The sequence below is a fragment of the Leucopleurus acutus genome (genome assembly GCF_964270905.1).
Source record: "Leucopleurus acutus genome assembly, chromosome: 3".
NCBI lineage: Eukaryota > Metazoa > Chordata > Mammalia > Artiodactyla > Delphinidae > Leucopleurus > Leucopleurus acutus.
This window is the reverse complement of record NC_139145.1, coordinates 120,925,081-120,940,600: the sequence shown is the minus strand read 5'-3', so window position 1 is coordinate 120,940,600 and position 15,520 is coordinate 120,925,081. Positions and strand designations below refer to the sequence as shown.

The following is a 15,520-nucleotide window of genomic DNA, read 5'->3' as shown; positions in this document are numbered from 1 at the left end:
GAAGTCCCTGGAAGGGAGGCATTTATCCCTATCTTCAAAATGGACATTCTTTACTTCGGGGACAATGCACCCTTTTTTTTTCAATGGTTAAAAGCAGATGTACAATGTGTGTTTGATAGACCACAAAACAGGCTATTCTAGTTAGCAAAAGGTTTGTTAAGCCAGAATGACTTCTCCATACTTCAGTATGTAAAAAGTTTTTCCATCATCATCTCCCAGTCTTTGGCTGGACTTTTAGTTGATTTATGGTATGTTTTGAGGCACAGATATTTAAAATTTTAATCTGGTTAAATTTGTCCATGTTTTTCCTTTATTGGTTCCCTTTTTTGTGTGCTTCCCTACCTCCAGGTTATAAAGAATTCTATATTTTCATCTAAAAATTTTAAAGTATTGCTTTTCACATTTAGGTCTTCATTCCATTTGGAATTAAATTTTCTTTGTTGTGTAGTATGGGGATCCAGTATTTTTTCCCCAGCTCTCTCAACACTATTGATAGTATGTCCTTTTCCTGGTGAGTTGTAATGCCAAGTTCCAGTTTCTACTTGGATCTGTTTCTGGGCACACTATTCTTTTTTACTGGTTGACTTTTTTCCCCCCATCCCTGCTCCAATACAATAAGCCTATAATTACTATTGCCTTATAAAGTCTTGAAGTCTGGTAAGTCCCACATAGCTACTTTTCTTCAAAATTATCTTGGCTTACTCTATGGGTCAGTTGAGCAATTTGAAACAGATCAGGAGAATTTGAATATGAACTAGTTATTATATGCTACTCTGGCATTATTATTAATTTTGTTAGGTATGAGAATGGCATTATAGTTATGTAAGAAAATGTCCACATTTTAGAGGTGCCTACTTAAAGTATATAGGGATGAAATAACATGAAGTCTGGGACTTGAAAAAGTATATATTGTAGCCAGCAAAAAGGGGAGGATGAATGAATGAAGTAAGTATGGCAAAATATTGGTAATTATTGAATCTGGGTGATGAAGTAGATGGCTTCATGAAACTAGTCTATTTTTTATTATGTTTAGAAAATGTAATAATGTTTTAAATTATCTGTTCTTAGCTCTTTACTTTTCCATATAAAGTTTAGAATCCATTTGTCAATGTCCTTGAAAAATGCTCTTGTACTTTACATTTAGTTCCATTAAAGAGAATTGACATATTTGATGTATTTATGATATTGAGTCTTCCTATCCATGAACATGCTACCTATGTTTATTTTGATCTCATTTCTTAAGCATATTTTAAGAGTGCTTTATAGTGTTCATGGAAAGCTTCATACATCTCTTGTTGGCTTTATTCCTAAGTGCCTTATATTTTTTGGTGCTATAATTAATAGCCTACCTTTAAATTAAAAGTTCTATTTTTAGTATATAGGTGGGGGATATCTTTTAAAGTAGAATAGTTGATTTTCTGGAGTAGGATTTTTTTTTTTTTGTATTCTTGGTTACATTGTCATTGTATAAAGTAGTTAGCTCTTGTTCTTTAACCTGGTACTTGGTTTTGTGTAAGACTGAACCTGTTAATGCAGTTTGATGTGCTTATTCACAGTAACAACAGTTTAACCATTTTCTATATCCGTCGCAATTTGTAATTTTTCTTTTTGGAAAATGTGATCCCTGGGAGCATATTGTTGGACACATTAAGCATCTTATTTTATGCGTTACGCATTTCCTCCGAAGTAGTCTAACTTGAAGTGTTCCTTTTGTTTATTAGCCTCTATGCGTTTAATTATTTGTTCCTCATTTAATCTAACAAAGATGTGTAATTCAAAACTTAAGGGGAAAGGAATGATAGGTACTTGATCCTTTCTTATATTGTTAATTTTGCCTTTCTGATTCATGATTCCCACTCCCTTCTTGCCGACTAATACTAGCTACATATGAGTTGCTACATATTTTTGCTATGTTTTTTTTTTAAGAAATTTTTAAAATTTTAATTAATTAATTTATTTTTGGCCGCTTTGGGTCTTTGTTGCTGCGCGGGGGGCTTTCTCTAGTTGTGGCAAGCGGGGGCTACTCTTTGTTGTGGTACGTGGGCTTCTCATTGCAGTGGCTTCTCTTGTCGTGGAGCACGGGCTCTAGGTATGCGAGCTTCGGTAGTTGTGGCACTCGGGCTCAGTAGTTGTGGCTCACAGGCTCTAGAGCGCAGGCTCAATAGTTGTGGCACACGGGCTTAGTTGCTCCACGGCCTGTGGGATCTTCCTGAAACAGGGCTCAAACCCGTGTACCCTGCATTGGCAGGTGGATTCTTAAGCACTGTGCCACCAGTGAAGTCCTTGAAGTGTTTATATATATGTATTGGTCTAAATAATTTAACATATTTCTAATGTGTTTGTTTTTTCCTCTGCCAGATCAAACTTGGACATAGATCAGAAGCTAAAGATGGTGAGTAAGTTATTTCATGTAATCTGACAGAACAGGAAAGGTTCTTATTCTCAGTGAGGAAGAGAACAAAGTATTAATTAAAGTTAACAGTGGTTCTGGATAGAGTTATTGCAGGGTCCCAGAAGAGTAAAGATAGACTCAGGATAGAGATAGGATATTTGTGATTTTCCCCATTTGGGTGTTCAGAAGAATATTCAAGTCACCTAAGTAGATGGAAGACAGCAAGGTTATTAGTGACTTGTCTTGCTGTCTTCATTACTGCTTTAGGTGTTGTTACAAGCCATTGTTTCTTCTTCTGAGCTTCTGATTACTTTGAAAATTCCGGATTCATGGAAGTATACAAAGCTTACTATAGAATAAATGTATGGAGGGGAAAGATTTTTTTTTACCCCTTCTTCCAAAGCCTTATTTGCTAGAGTGCTAAGTCCTATTTAGTCATCAAGAAATAGTTCCTATATAAAGGATCCATCATCTCTGTAATAACTAGTACCAGATTTTATTTTAAATGTTTGAGTTCCATCCTTCACATTGGGCAAGATGGTATCTAATCACTAGTTTGCTGTTAGCTTAAAGAATCTGCCACTGATATTCATAAGGCAAGAGAAGGGAGCCATTAACTTCTCACCTATATGCTACACACTTGTGTACATGTTGTTCCAGCGGTCTTCAGATCTGATATCTCACAGATAAAGTGAATACTTTTTTCACCATTTATCATAGTCTGTGCTACGCTATTTTAAAAATAAAGCAATATAAAATGGAAACAGATATGTCATAAAAATTGTTATTTTTTTCCTGAGGAATAGTCATCGCTATTTCATCAGACTGACCTTTCCCAAAAAATACGTTCACAAGAAGGTTTGAGATTTCAGAATTATTTTTCACTTTTTTCTTTGCCTTTTTATGTAGGTATAAATAGAACAGCTTTAAGAGAGATAAAATTATTACAGGAGCTAAGTCATCCAAATATAATTGGTGTGAGTATGATCTAAGTTGTTTCTGGGATTTGGGACCCTGCCTTTCCTGAATGTGGTAGATGTTGATTGAAGGCTCAGCAAGATAAGTTGTTCTAGATGAGCCTTGCAAAAAGGCTGAAATTTATTTTCTATCCTAATTGTTCTTGTAGGCAGTGTCTTAAAAACTATACAACTGATGAAATAAATTAAATATTGGCATACAGGCTGATTTTGTCAGAGATCATTTTGAAGCCTAGAGAGCTCTAGCATGTGTAAGACCTTTAGCAAGTTCCCTTGAACTCTATGCCATAGTCCCTACCTCATAGCGTTGTTATGAGACTGAATACACGTAAAGTACCTGGGATAGTGCCTGGCATAGAGAACACGCTCATTCAATGAATGATAGCTGCTGATGCTATTTGTAGGATGTTCTTAAGTACCAAGTTTGGGAATTTTTCTAAATTGGAGACTTAAATGAGGTTTTCATTAATTCATATCTTTATTATAACTCCAAAATTTGGAGGGAGAGGTTAAGTATTTAGTGAGTTTGTTTTTAATAGTAAGGTTTAGTATCCTGTGCTTCAAAGTACTAATTCCTAGCCCAAAAAAAGGATAAATATTAAATTTAATAAAATTATTTAAACTTTACAGAGAATTATCAGCAATCCAAATGTTTGTTTAACTTTTTAAAAATTACTTTAATACTGTCAAGTGTTTAATAGAGAATCACATGTTGATTTTTTTTAAATTTTGCTTTGCAGCTCCTTGATGCTTTTGGACATAAATCTAATATTAGCCTTGTCTTTGATTTTATGGAAACTGACCTAGAGGTAAGATTAAAATTCCTGGACGAATTTTTTTTCTCTATTTATCAAAAGAGAATCTAAATGTTTATTTTCTACCTTTGAAGATACTGGCAGTCAAAAGAATGCTTAATTTTGTTGAAATCTAGATGTGTTCTCAAGTCAAAGATCTTCTGAATCATTTAGCCATATTCCCAGGGTTAAATACAAGAGTTGGATTTCAATAGCATTGTGTCTACCAAGTTCCCAATACCTTATTGACATTCCTTTTTCGAAAAATGAGTGTTTGGCTTCGGAGGATTTGGAACTTCTTTGTGATATTATCACAGAATATCCTTTTGAAAGCCAGGTTTCTTTTTGAGAAAAATAAGATTTTATACTTTTCATTAATATTAATTGAATCTCAGTAATGGACATTCCAAGGATGTGGAACAAGTGGAATTCTCATACACTGCTGATGAGAATGCAAAGTGATGCAGCCACTTTGGAAAACAGTTAGGCAGTTTCTTATACAATTAAATATACACTTAAGGTACAATCTAGTAAATACTACCTCTACGTATTTATTTATCCAAGAGAAACAAAAACATATGACTACACAGATGTTTAGCTTTATTTGTCACTACCCAAACTGGAAACAACCCAAATAGCTTTCATTAAGTGAATGTGTAATCATAAAGTGGAATACTATTTGAGAATAAAAAGAAACAAACTACTAACATATGCAACAGTATAGGTGAATCTCAAATACATTACACTAAACGAAAGAAGCCAGGCTCAAAAAGCTATTGATATTGGGCTTCCCTGGTGGCGCAGTGGTTGAGAGTTCGCCTGCCGATGCAGGGAACACAGGTTTGTGCCCCGGTCCGGGAAGATCCCACATGCCGTGGAGCGGCTGGGCCTGTGAGCCGTGGCCGCTGAGCCTGTGTGTCCAGAGCCTGTGCTCCGCAATGGGAGAGGCCCCAACAGTGAGAGGCCCGCGTACCGCGAAAAAAAAAAAGCTATTGATATTATATGATTCCATGTATGGTTTTTTGGAAAAGGCAAAATTAAAGGAACAGAAATGATCAGTGGTTGCCTGGGTAGGGAATCGAGGGGAGGATTGAGTAGAGAATGGCCTGGGGAGAGTTTAGGGGGTTATGAAACTATGTCTTGATTATGGTAGTGGTTACACAACTGGATGTGTTTGTTGAAATTCATAGAACTGTGAGATGAAAAGGGTATATTTTACCTATTTAAAAAAAAAAGAAAATGTGAATTTTTATCTCATATAACGAAAAGTCTAGGAATAAACTGACTGACTTGAGGCATAGTTCACAAATAATGCTAACGTAACACAGTCTTTCACTTTAACTCAGTGTTTTCTCTCTGTTGCCTTGTTCATGGGTAGAATTTCTTAATATAGTGGCTTAGGCACTTGCAGGCTTCTGTCCTTAGAGTTTAATAATCCCTGAGGAAAGAAAGTGCTTTGTTACCTTTGATTCTAGCACCAATATTTGCCTTGGCTTGGCTCACTTATCCATCCCTGAGCTAGTCTGGAAAGCAGGCTGCAGTGTGGTGACTGACCATGCCTGGGTCGTGTGTCTACAGGTAGTGCACAGTCCTGTTTTAACCACGTGGACTAAGCTGGGAACAGATGGAGTGTTGAATGCTGTTGTCAGAAGGGGCTATGTATCTGGGGACAAGTGAAAACAATAGATGTTTGCTACATGGATGCCTAAAAACAAAGCAGTAGGACATAAAGCACTGCTTTCTTTCCAAACCAAAGATACTTTCCCTAACCATATAATTGGAGGTTCTGACAGTACTTCCTAAGGAGAGTTAGGCAAGCTCTCTTGAGATTCTCTATGAATAAATCCATTTTATGTCTGTAAATGATTTTATATAGTAGAGTCCATTTCGAATAATAAAGCTTACCTGTATATTTTATGCCTGCTTTACAGGTTATAATAAAAGATAACAGTCTTGTGCTGACACCATCACACATCAAAGCCTACATGTTGATGACTCTTCAAGGATTAGAATATTTACATCAACATTGGATTCTACATAGGGTAAGGTTTTTAACCAAGCTTCTTCATGTTGTAGTCAGACTTTATGTAGCCAATTTATTACACAAAAGATCTGAGTATGTAAATTGTTACAAAATAGAGCTGGGCCATTTTATCCAACCTTCTTCCTCTGTGTGCTCCCTTCAGTTCCACTACGTGGTGCTGTGAGGACTCTGAATTACTATACGAAACTTAGAAATGGAAGAGACCTAGTCCTTCATGTTTTTCATAGTTGAAGAGCTAAGTTGCTGACCAAAGTTACGTATTTTTTTTCAAGGTCAGCAGCTGAAAACTGACAATAGTATTAGAACCTAGACATTTGGCTTGAAGTCCAGTGTTCTTTGTGCTATACTGTTGTAATGGGAAATAAATAACAAAACCAAAAACAGTGGGAGTCTGGATTAAATTATGCAATGCAAAAATACCTTTGGAAAAATATTTCTAGTAGCTCTAAAATTCTAGGCAATAATGAAATAAAATTTCTGAAATGACTGAGTCATTGTTAGGAGCATTCAGCTACTAGAACAAGGCTGATAATTTAGATAGGTAGATGTTCTTAGGCACCCTATTTAGGTGAAATAGCTAAAAATAAGTAAGTTATAGTTAGTAATTCTCATACTTACACTTGGAATCCCTTTTAGGTTATTGCTAATATATTTTTAGCATAGATTGTGAAGACTGTATTCCTCATCCTTGTAAGTGCCTAATATTTTTATTTATGAAGTTCATACATAGTGGGGGGTTTTTGTTTGTTTGTTTTTGTTTTGTTTTTGGCCTCGTGGCTTGTGGGATCTTAGTTCCCCGACCAGGGATTGAACTCGGGCCCTCAGCAGTGAGAGTGCAGAGTCCCTAACCTCTGAACCACCAGGGAATTCCCCATATATATTGTTACTAAATTAAATAGCAGCAGCTATTTATTGAGTGCTTACTATGAGCCAGTCACTACACTAGGGCTTTTACAGGAAATATTAAATTTAATCCTCACAGCAAACCTGTGAAATAGGTTCGTGAAATTAAGTACCTTGACCCAGTGTCTCACTAAGTAATATGGCCAAGCTTATTTTGCTTTGTAGGATTTTATGTCAATAAAAATAATATTGGTGGTTGTTTAGATTTGGGGTGTTACCCCATTTCTGCTAAGTTTAAATTTAAGCCAACTAAATGTATCATTGTGATATTCTTCTCCACCCTGCTTACTTGTTTGTTTAAAACCTCTATTATATAGGACCTAAAACCAAACAACTTGTTGCTAGATGAAAATGGAGTTCTAAAACTGGCAGATTTTGGCCTGGCCAAATCATTTGGGAGCCCCAATAGAGCTTATACACATCAGGTTGTAACCAGGTAAGGATTCCTTAACTAACTGAAACCTTATGTTGTGTAGGATATACACAAATGATTGTGATTACACAGATGAGCATCATTTGTCTTCTCTGAACTTTTGGCAGAGTTCAGGGATTACTATTGGTACTTTATTAAAAATATAGCCCTTTTTTATATTGTGTATATCTTACCACAGTGAAAAAAATATATACAGCCCTTCTGTCAAACGGAGTTGAATTTAACTCAGTCCTCAGAGATTTACCAAGTTATTTTGGGGACTAATTTATACTTCTTATACAGTTTAGTTAGGTAGATTGGAACTGTAGTGCCTATTCTTGTACATAAGCATGTGATTTGGGGGGCCTGTGTTTATTTTATTGGTCAGTCTTGGTTCCACATTTTATATCATTCAGTGTGAATGAAAATTCTCTAAACAAAGCAGTGCATTTATATTTGGGTTTTGCATATTATTAGTTGCTTCCACTTTCTGTTTATACTTCTTATGTATAAAAACTAAAAATCACATTAAATAGATAGGGATGGTAGATTTTATCTTGTCAGGATGACATTTGTTAATTTCTCTGACTCTTGTAAGGATCTGAGAAGTCATCAGATTCTCTATCTTTTTAAATTACTTTGTCACCTTCCTCCAGATCTCACTGTCAGTCACCTGAGCCCTGAGTAAAAAGTAAGGGACATAAGTAGTTGTTCATGTAATTTCTGGAAAGATTAAGCCCATCGTTCAGGAACACTGGGGACTCAGGAAAACAGGGACCCACATACATGAGTATTGTGTGCCACTGGTTTTCATCTACTCGTTTCTCTTACTTTCTCTTCTTACAAATCAAATGCTACTAACAGGTCAAATTAACGTGAGGACTGAGAATTAACAATTTAGATAACCTCGACAAGAGCAATTTTGGTGGAGTGGTGGGATGAAAGCCTGACTGAAACGGGTTTAAGAGGATGAGAGAAGAGGAAATGGAGACAGTAAGAACAGACAACCAGAGAATGAGGGGTAACTGTTAGGGGAAGTGGGGTCCAAAGAAGTTTTTGTTTTTTGTTTCTTTATATTTTAGTTTATTTTTTAAGGCTAGAAAAAATAATGGTATGTTTGACATTGATGTTAAAAATCTAGTAAGAACAAAAAGTTGATGTAGGAGAAAGAGGAGAGAATTGCAGGAGCAATATCCTTGAAAATAGGCAGGAGAGTGGGGTGTCAGTGCCCAAGTTGAGGGATTGACTTTAAAAACAATCATGGCTAGTTCATCTGTAGTTATGGATGGGAAGGCGGATTGTGAGAATACAAATGACTGAAGGTGAGTCTGTAGAAATTTTTTTTCATTACTTGCATTATTTCAGTGAAGTAGGAAATAAGGTCATCAGCTGAGAGGAAGGATGGTGTTGAGGGTTCCTGGAGAAAGAAAGTGTTACTCATCTCAAAGTGGGAGAGTGAATGGACTAAGGGTGTATGTAATTTCCTGGCAGTAATATGCAACTTGTTGATTTTATAGCCAATTTTTCTTGAGTTAATATATCCATAAAAGTGCATTTCATCAGTAGATGATGTTTTGCTGAGGAATTTTCTCTAAGAAATACTTTTATTCCATCCTAAAATGACAGTATTTCTTTTTGTTCTTCAGGTGGTATCGGGCCCCTGAGCTACTATTTGGAGCTAGAATGTATGGTGTAGGTGTGGACATGTGGGCTGTTGGCTGTATATTAGCAGAGTTGCTCCTAAGGGTAAGTCTGGAATTGATGTACACACTTCAGTATTGTTATAGGAATTTGTTTTTATAATTTGTGTGATAATTATCTTCCCAGAGGTAATTCCCAGAGAGGAGTACCATCCTTGAAACAAAAAGCCAACAAACAGGTTAATAAAAAAAAAACCTCTGCCAAGTACAACCTTTTTATTAATGCTAATGCGAGATGAGATCTCCCACTTAGGACAATAAAGGTTTTATTACAGATCATTCTGTGTTCTGAAATGTAACTATAATAAAACTCATTGGGTTGTAATATGGTACTGTCTCTACAGTAACTAAAAGTGTTAGGATAAACTTACGTACTTCTGGTACTTTTTTGTTTGGGCTGTTTAAAAGTACACTTCAAGAGATACGTAATACCAGCCACTGCAGATGCAACTCTGCATAACTTTAAATATTGTATGAGAGGAGCATTTTAGTTCTGTTCAAGCAGAGCAGACATGGTGGTCCTATAGCATTTCTCAAACTGAGACCATCTTACAATGAAACATCCTCTCCCTTCCCTCACTGTAGAGAAAGATGCCAACTTGGTAAGTTTTCTTTAGCTATGAAGTTTAGTTTAGCCCTTCTCAATGATGAAGGCAGAGGAATATTGGGAAATCACACTGAGGCTGAGTGTTTTTCCTTCTTACATTCCAGATTCCAGCCTCTACTCCCCCTCTCCTCAAGCCATGTGTATTTAAAGAAATGTGAACCCAAAACACAAAAATACAGCTATTTATTTCCTTGAACACAGAAAATAGCTTCTGTATGCCAGAGAGAAGATACCTTCTTAAATGTCTTTTTTAGTTTAGTGTGAGTTCTATGCATCATTTTGAGATGCTCACCCTTCTGAATGCTTGTAGAAGAAACCCTCACATTTAGGCTTGAAGATGACATAAGTAATCCCTGTAGTAATGGGTCCTCTGAATCACCTGGTGTGACATCTATGCTACTCACAAAAACAGAGTTTACTGGAAGGGTACATTTGAGAATCTGTTAACTCTCAAAAGCCTAGTTCATTCATGACCAAGACAGAAATGGAATTCCATAGCCCCTTGTGTTATGACCGATCATTCCATTTAGAAAGTAGGGAGAGAGAGAGAGCAGTTGAGAATAAATGGGTTAGAAATTGTGGACCTGGTTGAAGTCATAGTTGGAGTCTTGCTAACCATTGGCATCGTTGTTGGAATTATTATTAAGGTTATGAAGGAGTTGACAGGCAGCCCTATTTGGTGAAGAACTGTACCATTTTGCCATATATTTTTCCAGCACAATTAAAGAAAAATGTTTCCTATTTTAAACTGTCCTGTACTCACTTGAAAATATCCTTGGAAATGCTGTCCACACAGTTCTAAATCTGTGGTGAGATTCTGCAGTCCAAATAGATAATAGTTGAAAGCCAGGATAATTCAGAAGATTTGCTAATATAAGCGTTTAACTTCTTTAAAGTGTTTTTTTCCTATATAAATTTTATAGAAGATTTAATAACTAGAAAACAGGAGCAATAATAAGCCTATATCCAACCAAAGTAGTCTATATAGTTTAAAACATTTTAGAAGCAAATTGGTCTGCATTCTGACCTCTGAAAAGGAATTGAGAAATATTTATACTAGTGGAGTATTATGTCACTAAATAACACAAATCTACTTTTTAATTTATGATCTGTTTATGTTCTTTTTTCTTAATCATGTTATGAGACATAGTGATTAATAGAAAATCTAAACTTGGATATTACCTACTGAGCAAATGCCACTATCTGGTCTAGATAGTTTCAAAGATAACCATTTTAGTTTGTAAATAAGAAGTAGTTTGGGGGAGACATTTTATGCTTTATAGGAAGGTCACTGGGCATCCTGCTGGCCTGCATTAGAGCATTCCCTAGAGATGATGTGGTGATACAAAAATTTGATCAACCAGCAGCTGCCTGCCGTACTCTTACTTCATCCAGATGGTGAGGATCCAGAGCTAATGGCTTGGCCTGTGGTTGATCTTCAGCCCTCTGACATAACAATACTTCAGTTTGGCTGTATCAGCTCAGAACAGAGCTTCCATCAGTTTTTGCATAGGCTGCTGGATGCACATGGGTGTTAGAGGCTATAGGATATCAGATGTTCAAGAACGTTATTGTTCATGCCTATTGCATTAAAAAACTTGATGATTTTCTGATATTTGGTTTGTGATCCCTGCCTCTCTGTAAAGACCTGAGAAAGAAAAAATAAATTTCTATAATGTCATTGTTCTTAAAAAGATGAATCTCAACACAATTTTAAAAGAGAAGTCATGAGTGGAGTCATACTGAAAAGAACCAGAGGGAAGTCCCTCTTGGGTTCCTGTACTGTTGAACTCAGTACTTCTCTTCCTTTTAGGATTAATTGGACTCTTTTTCCTAAAACTGAAAAGTTTTCATTCATATGCTTAGTCACAATTGTATTGGTTAAATTCTGGTGTCCTCTAAGAAGCTGTTATAGAACAGGATAAAAGAACAATAAAGGGCTTCCTTGGTGGCGCAGTGGTTGAGAATCCGCCTGCCAATGCAAGGGACACGGGTTCGAGCCCTGGTCCGGGAAGATCCTACGTACTGCAGAGCAGCTAAGCCAGTGCACCACAACTACCGAGCGCTCTAGAGCCTGCGAACCACAACTACTGAGCCCGCGCGCCTAGAGCCCGTGCTCCACAACGAGAAGCTGCTGCAATGAGCGGCCCGCGCACCGCAAGGAAGAGTAGCCCCTGCTCACCGCAACTAGAGAAAGCCTGTGTGCAGCAACGAAGACCCAATGCAGTCAAAAATAAATAAACAAACAAACAAATAAATATGAAAATACTGACTAGGACTTGGGAGGCCAAATCATTAAGAAAAAAGATTTATTTATTATTTATTTATTTATTTTATTTTTGGCTGTGCTGGGTCTTAGTTGCAGCAGGCAGGATCTTCGTTGAGGCGTGTGGGATCTCTCATTGTGGCGTGCAGGCTTCTCTCTAGTTGTGGCATGAGGGTTTTCTCTTCTCTAGTTGTAGCACACAGGCTTCAGGGTGCGTGGGCTCTGTCGTTGTGGCACATGGGTTCCAGAGTACATGGACTCTGTAGTTTGCTGCATGTGGGCTCTCTACTTGAGGCATGCAAGCTCAGTAGTTGCGGTACGTGGGCTTAGTTTCCTTGCAGCATGTGGGATCTTAGTTCCCTGACCAGGCATCGAACCAGCGTCCCCTGCATTGTAAGGCAGATTCTTTACCACTGGACCACCAGGGAAGTCCCAGACAGTGGATTTTTTTAGTCAACGTTGCATTGATGCTTAATACAATGAAGACATTTTAAAATAAAGTGATAATTATATCTTGAGGATTTTTAAGATGGCAAGGCAAAAATCTCCCCCCCTCAGAAATTATCTCTAAAAAGAAACAAACATAAATGTTTGAAATTAGGAGGTGCCTGTAACACTATGCCAGAGGATATGAAACCAGAAATGAAGAAGGCTAAAAGTCTTCAGAAACGGATACCAACTGAATGCAAATTTTGTTTGGCACACAGAATCCTGGAGTTGCTTAGCAATGAGAGTGATCATTGATGGCAATAATGAGGTGCAGGACTAAAAACAGAAGGGTTGGTTGAAAAACCTGTATATTGAGCACTTAAAAACAAGGTCCCCGACACGACCAGGTTACTTTCCTTCCCCCAGCTATACTTCCCCCTGACTTATTCCTCCACCAGGGAAAGGTTTATTCTCCAAAGAAACTGAAGCAGGAATCTCTAGACATGGGCATCCTTAGACACAGTGAAGGATGGGGGTGAGATGCCAGGGTGAAAACACACAGATTACATGAAAGTCTGCAAACTAAACAGTAAAACCTCCAACTTATTTCCCTGTTCAGCTCCCAGAACCCTGGCAGCCAGTGTAAAACTCATTTTAACTCAGGTAAAAGATTAGAGGATCCTTCACTGGAAGAACTGAACGGTCCCAGAGAATAGACCCGTAGGTAACTGGCATTAAGCTACCTGTCCAATCTTTCTAGATAAAGGCCATGAGTTAACAAGCTCTTTTCATAGATAGAATGCTTTGAATCAGCTTTTTTAGTACCTTACCTTTAAATATGAATGGTTAGCCAGGGATCACCAGATAGTTTTCAAGGATTTTCAGGTATTTAATGACTGCTTCCAACATGTAAGGATAACCAGATAATTGGCAAGGATCATCAGGTATTTGATGAAAGCGTCCAACATGAATGACAGACTGAAACAAACTAAAAAAGAAACTTGGAAAAAATAGAAACTATCAGGTAGCAGAAGAAAATTCATCCTCGCCTCCCCACCTGCACCAAATCTTGAGAACTGAGAGAATATACTGCATACATAAAAGAAGAACATGATGCTCTTTTACTAAAGGAACAATCAAAGAATAAAGTATACTTGAAATTTTTCAAAAAGGATAACTAAAAGCAAACAAAAATAGTAGAAAAGTAAGCTAAAGAACTCTTTCATTAAATAGAACCAAAAGATAAAAGAGATGGACTATCGTAGGGAAAAGATAAGAAAATTAGGAGATTGATCCAGGAGTGATCTTAGAATATAGCAAAGGAGAAGAAAGAAAATCGAGGGTAGGAAATTCATAAGAAAATAGCCCAGCATTGATGGATGTGAATAGGTTGGAAGTGCCATAAAGATTCTGCACAATGAATGAAAGAAGCCCCATGCCCAGACACATGGTGAAATTTCAGAATACCGGGGGTTCTTAGGAAAAAGCCTTTATTTCCACAGAGAGAAAAAACGTGAAAAGCTTACACAGAAACCAAAATAAAGGATTAGGGAAAAGATGGCATCAGACTTCTCAAAAGCCACATTGAAGACAACAGAACACATTGTGAGGGATCCAAAGTCCACGCATTAGGCAACTCATTTTAATTTAAATTTCTTACATCAGACAAAAACAGCCATCCTTAAAATCTGGTTAAATTGCAAGCTTGCTCACAAAACTAAGGCTATGATGAAGAGTGTCCCTGTCTTCAGATCTCATAATACAATTTACGTTGGTGGTTTGCAAAGTTGCAGAGGTATAAGAAGGTATAAGAAGAAGGTATAAGAAGAAAATGTGAGCATGTCTAAAAAGATTTATGGGGACTTCCCTGGTGGTCCAGTGGTTAAGAATCTGCTTTCCAGTGCAGGGGACGTGGGTTCAATCCCTGGTCAGAGGAACTAAGATCCCACACGCTGCGGGGCAACTAAGCCTGCATGCCGCAACTACAGAGCCCATGGGCCGCAACTAAGACCCGACAGCCAAAAATAAATAAATATTTAAAAAAAAGGTTTATGAAATGTTATTTAATATCCCTTCTAGTTTCTATTTTATTCACATTTAATATACATGATAGCATGCTATTATAAATACATATTTTAAATAGGGGTTATGTTAAGTCTGGGTCCAATCAGAATATAGAAACCACACATTAATTTGAAAAGGGAAGTTTAATATAAAGAATTATTAACTATGACAAGAGGTTGTAGTAATGAGGGCTTGACTAACAAAAAGTAAAGAGAACTCTAAAGAATGTAGGAATAGCAGATATAAAGAGCAGTCACCCTTATACCTAGGGGTGATGCTAGGACTAAGGACAGAGCACCCAATGAGAGGACACCCAGGGCTGAGATCTAGACCTCTTGAAGAGGGCACAGTGGGGCTCACTGGTTGGCCGAGAAGCTGCTGTAGAGCTGTGCTGAACTTGCTGGAAATCTGTCCTCTTAGATGCTGAGGAAAGCTGTTCAGGGTATTTCAGGTGCTGAGGAAAGCATTTCTCTAGAGGCACTGCTACAAAACCATCTGCAGGGCATTCTAGAGGGAAGCTGCTGGCCTCCATGCACTGTTGGAGCTGAACACTGGAGAAACTGGTCACACTGCAGGAACCTGGTACCAATTCTAGAAGCTGAGAGTGGTGCAGGAGCCTGCCAGGCAAGCCGACTGGAACCAGGAAGCAAAACTTTTCTTGCTGTGATGTCTCTCCAGTATTCTCTACTGACAAAGCTTCACTTGGCAAAGGAAAAATATTTAAAGGGCCCAGATCCATTTTTATGGAGAGTCAAAAAGGGTGAATTTGGAGTATATTGATAACTGGCAGAGGTGTTTTTGTTATGTTTTGTTGCTGGTAGAGGTCCACAGTAATAAAAATGTTGGAGACTTGGTACTTAATTTCATGTCTTCCCAGTGATTCTATGAACTTTTTCATTGCCTTTAGCAGTGCCAAAGGCCTCTTAACTCAC

General features: G+C 37.4%; 1 protein-coding gene across 2 annotated transcripts in view; it reads left to right on the top strand.

Moving 5' to 3' along the window:
• CDK7 (cyclin dependent kinase 7) overlaps window positions 1-15,520 on the top strand; it is a 28,936-nt gene that overhangs the window by 3,851 nt on the left and 9,565 nt on the right. Inside the window, exons 3-8 of one of the 2 annotated variants that reach the window (XM_082835562.1) lie at window positions 2,359-2,392; window positions 3,302-3,369; window positions 4,110-4,178; window positions 6,095-6,205; window positions 7,428-7,546; window positions 9,169-9,268. In XM_082835562.1, coding sequence (XP_082691688.1) covers window positions 2,359-2,392; window positions 3,302-3,369; window positions 4,110-4,178; window positions 6,095-6,205; window positions 7,428-7,546; window positions 9,169-9,268 — 501 coding nt within the window. The remainder of the gene's footprint in view (window positions 1-2,358; window positions 2,393-3,301; window positions 3,370-4,109; window positions 4,179-6,094; window positions 6,206-7,427; window positions 7,547-9,168; window positions 9,269-15,520) is intronic. The other variant, XM_082835563.1, reaches the window with a different exon arrangement.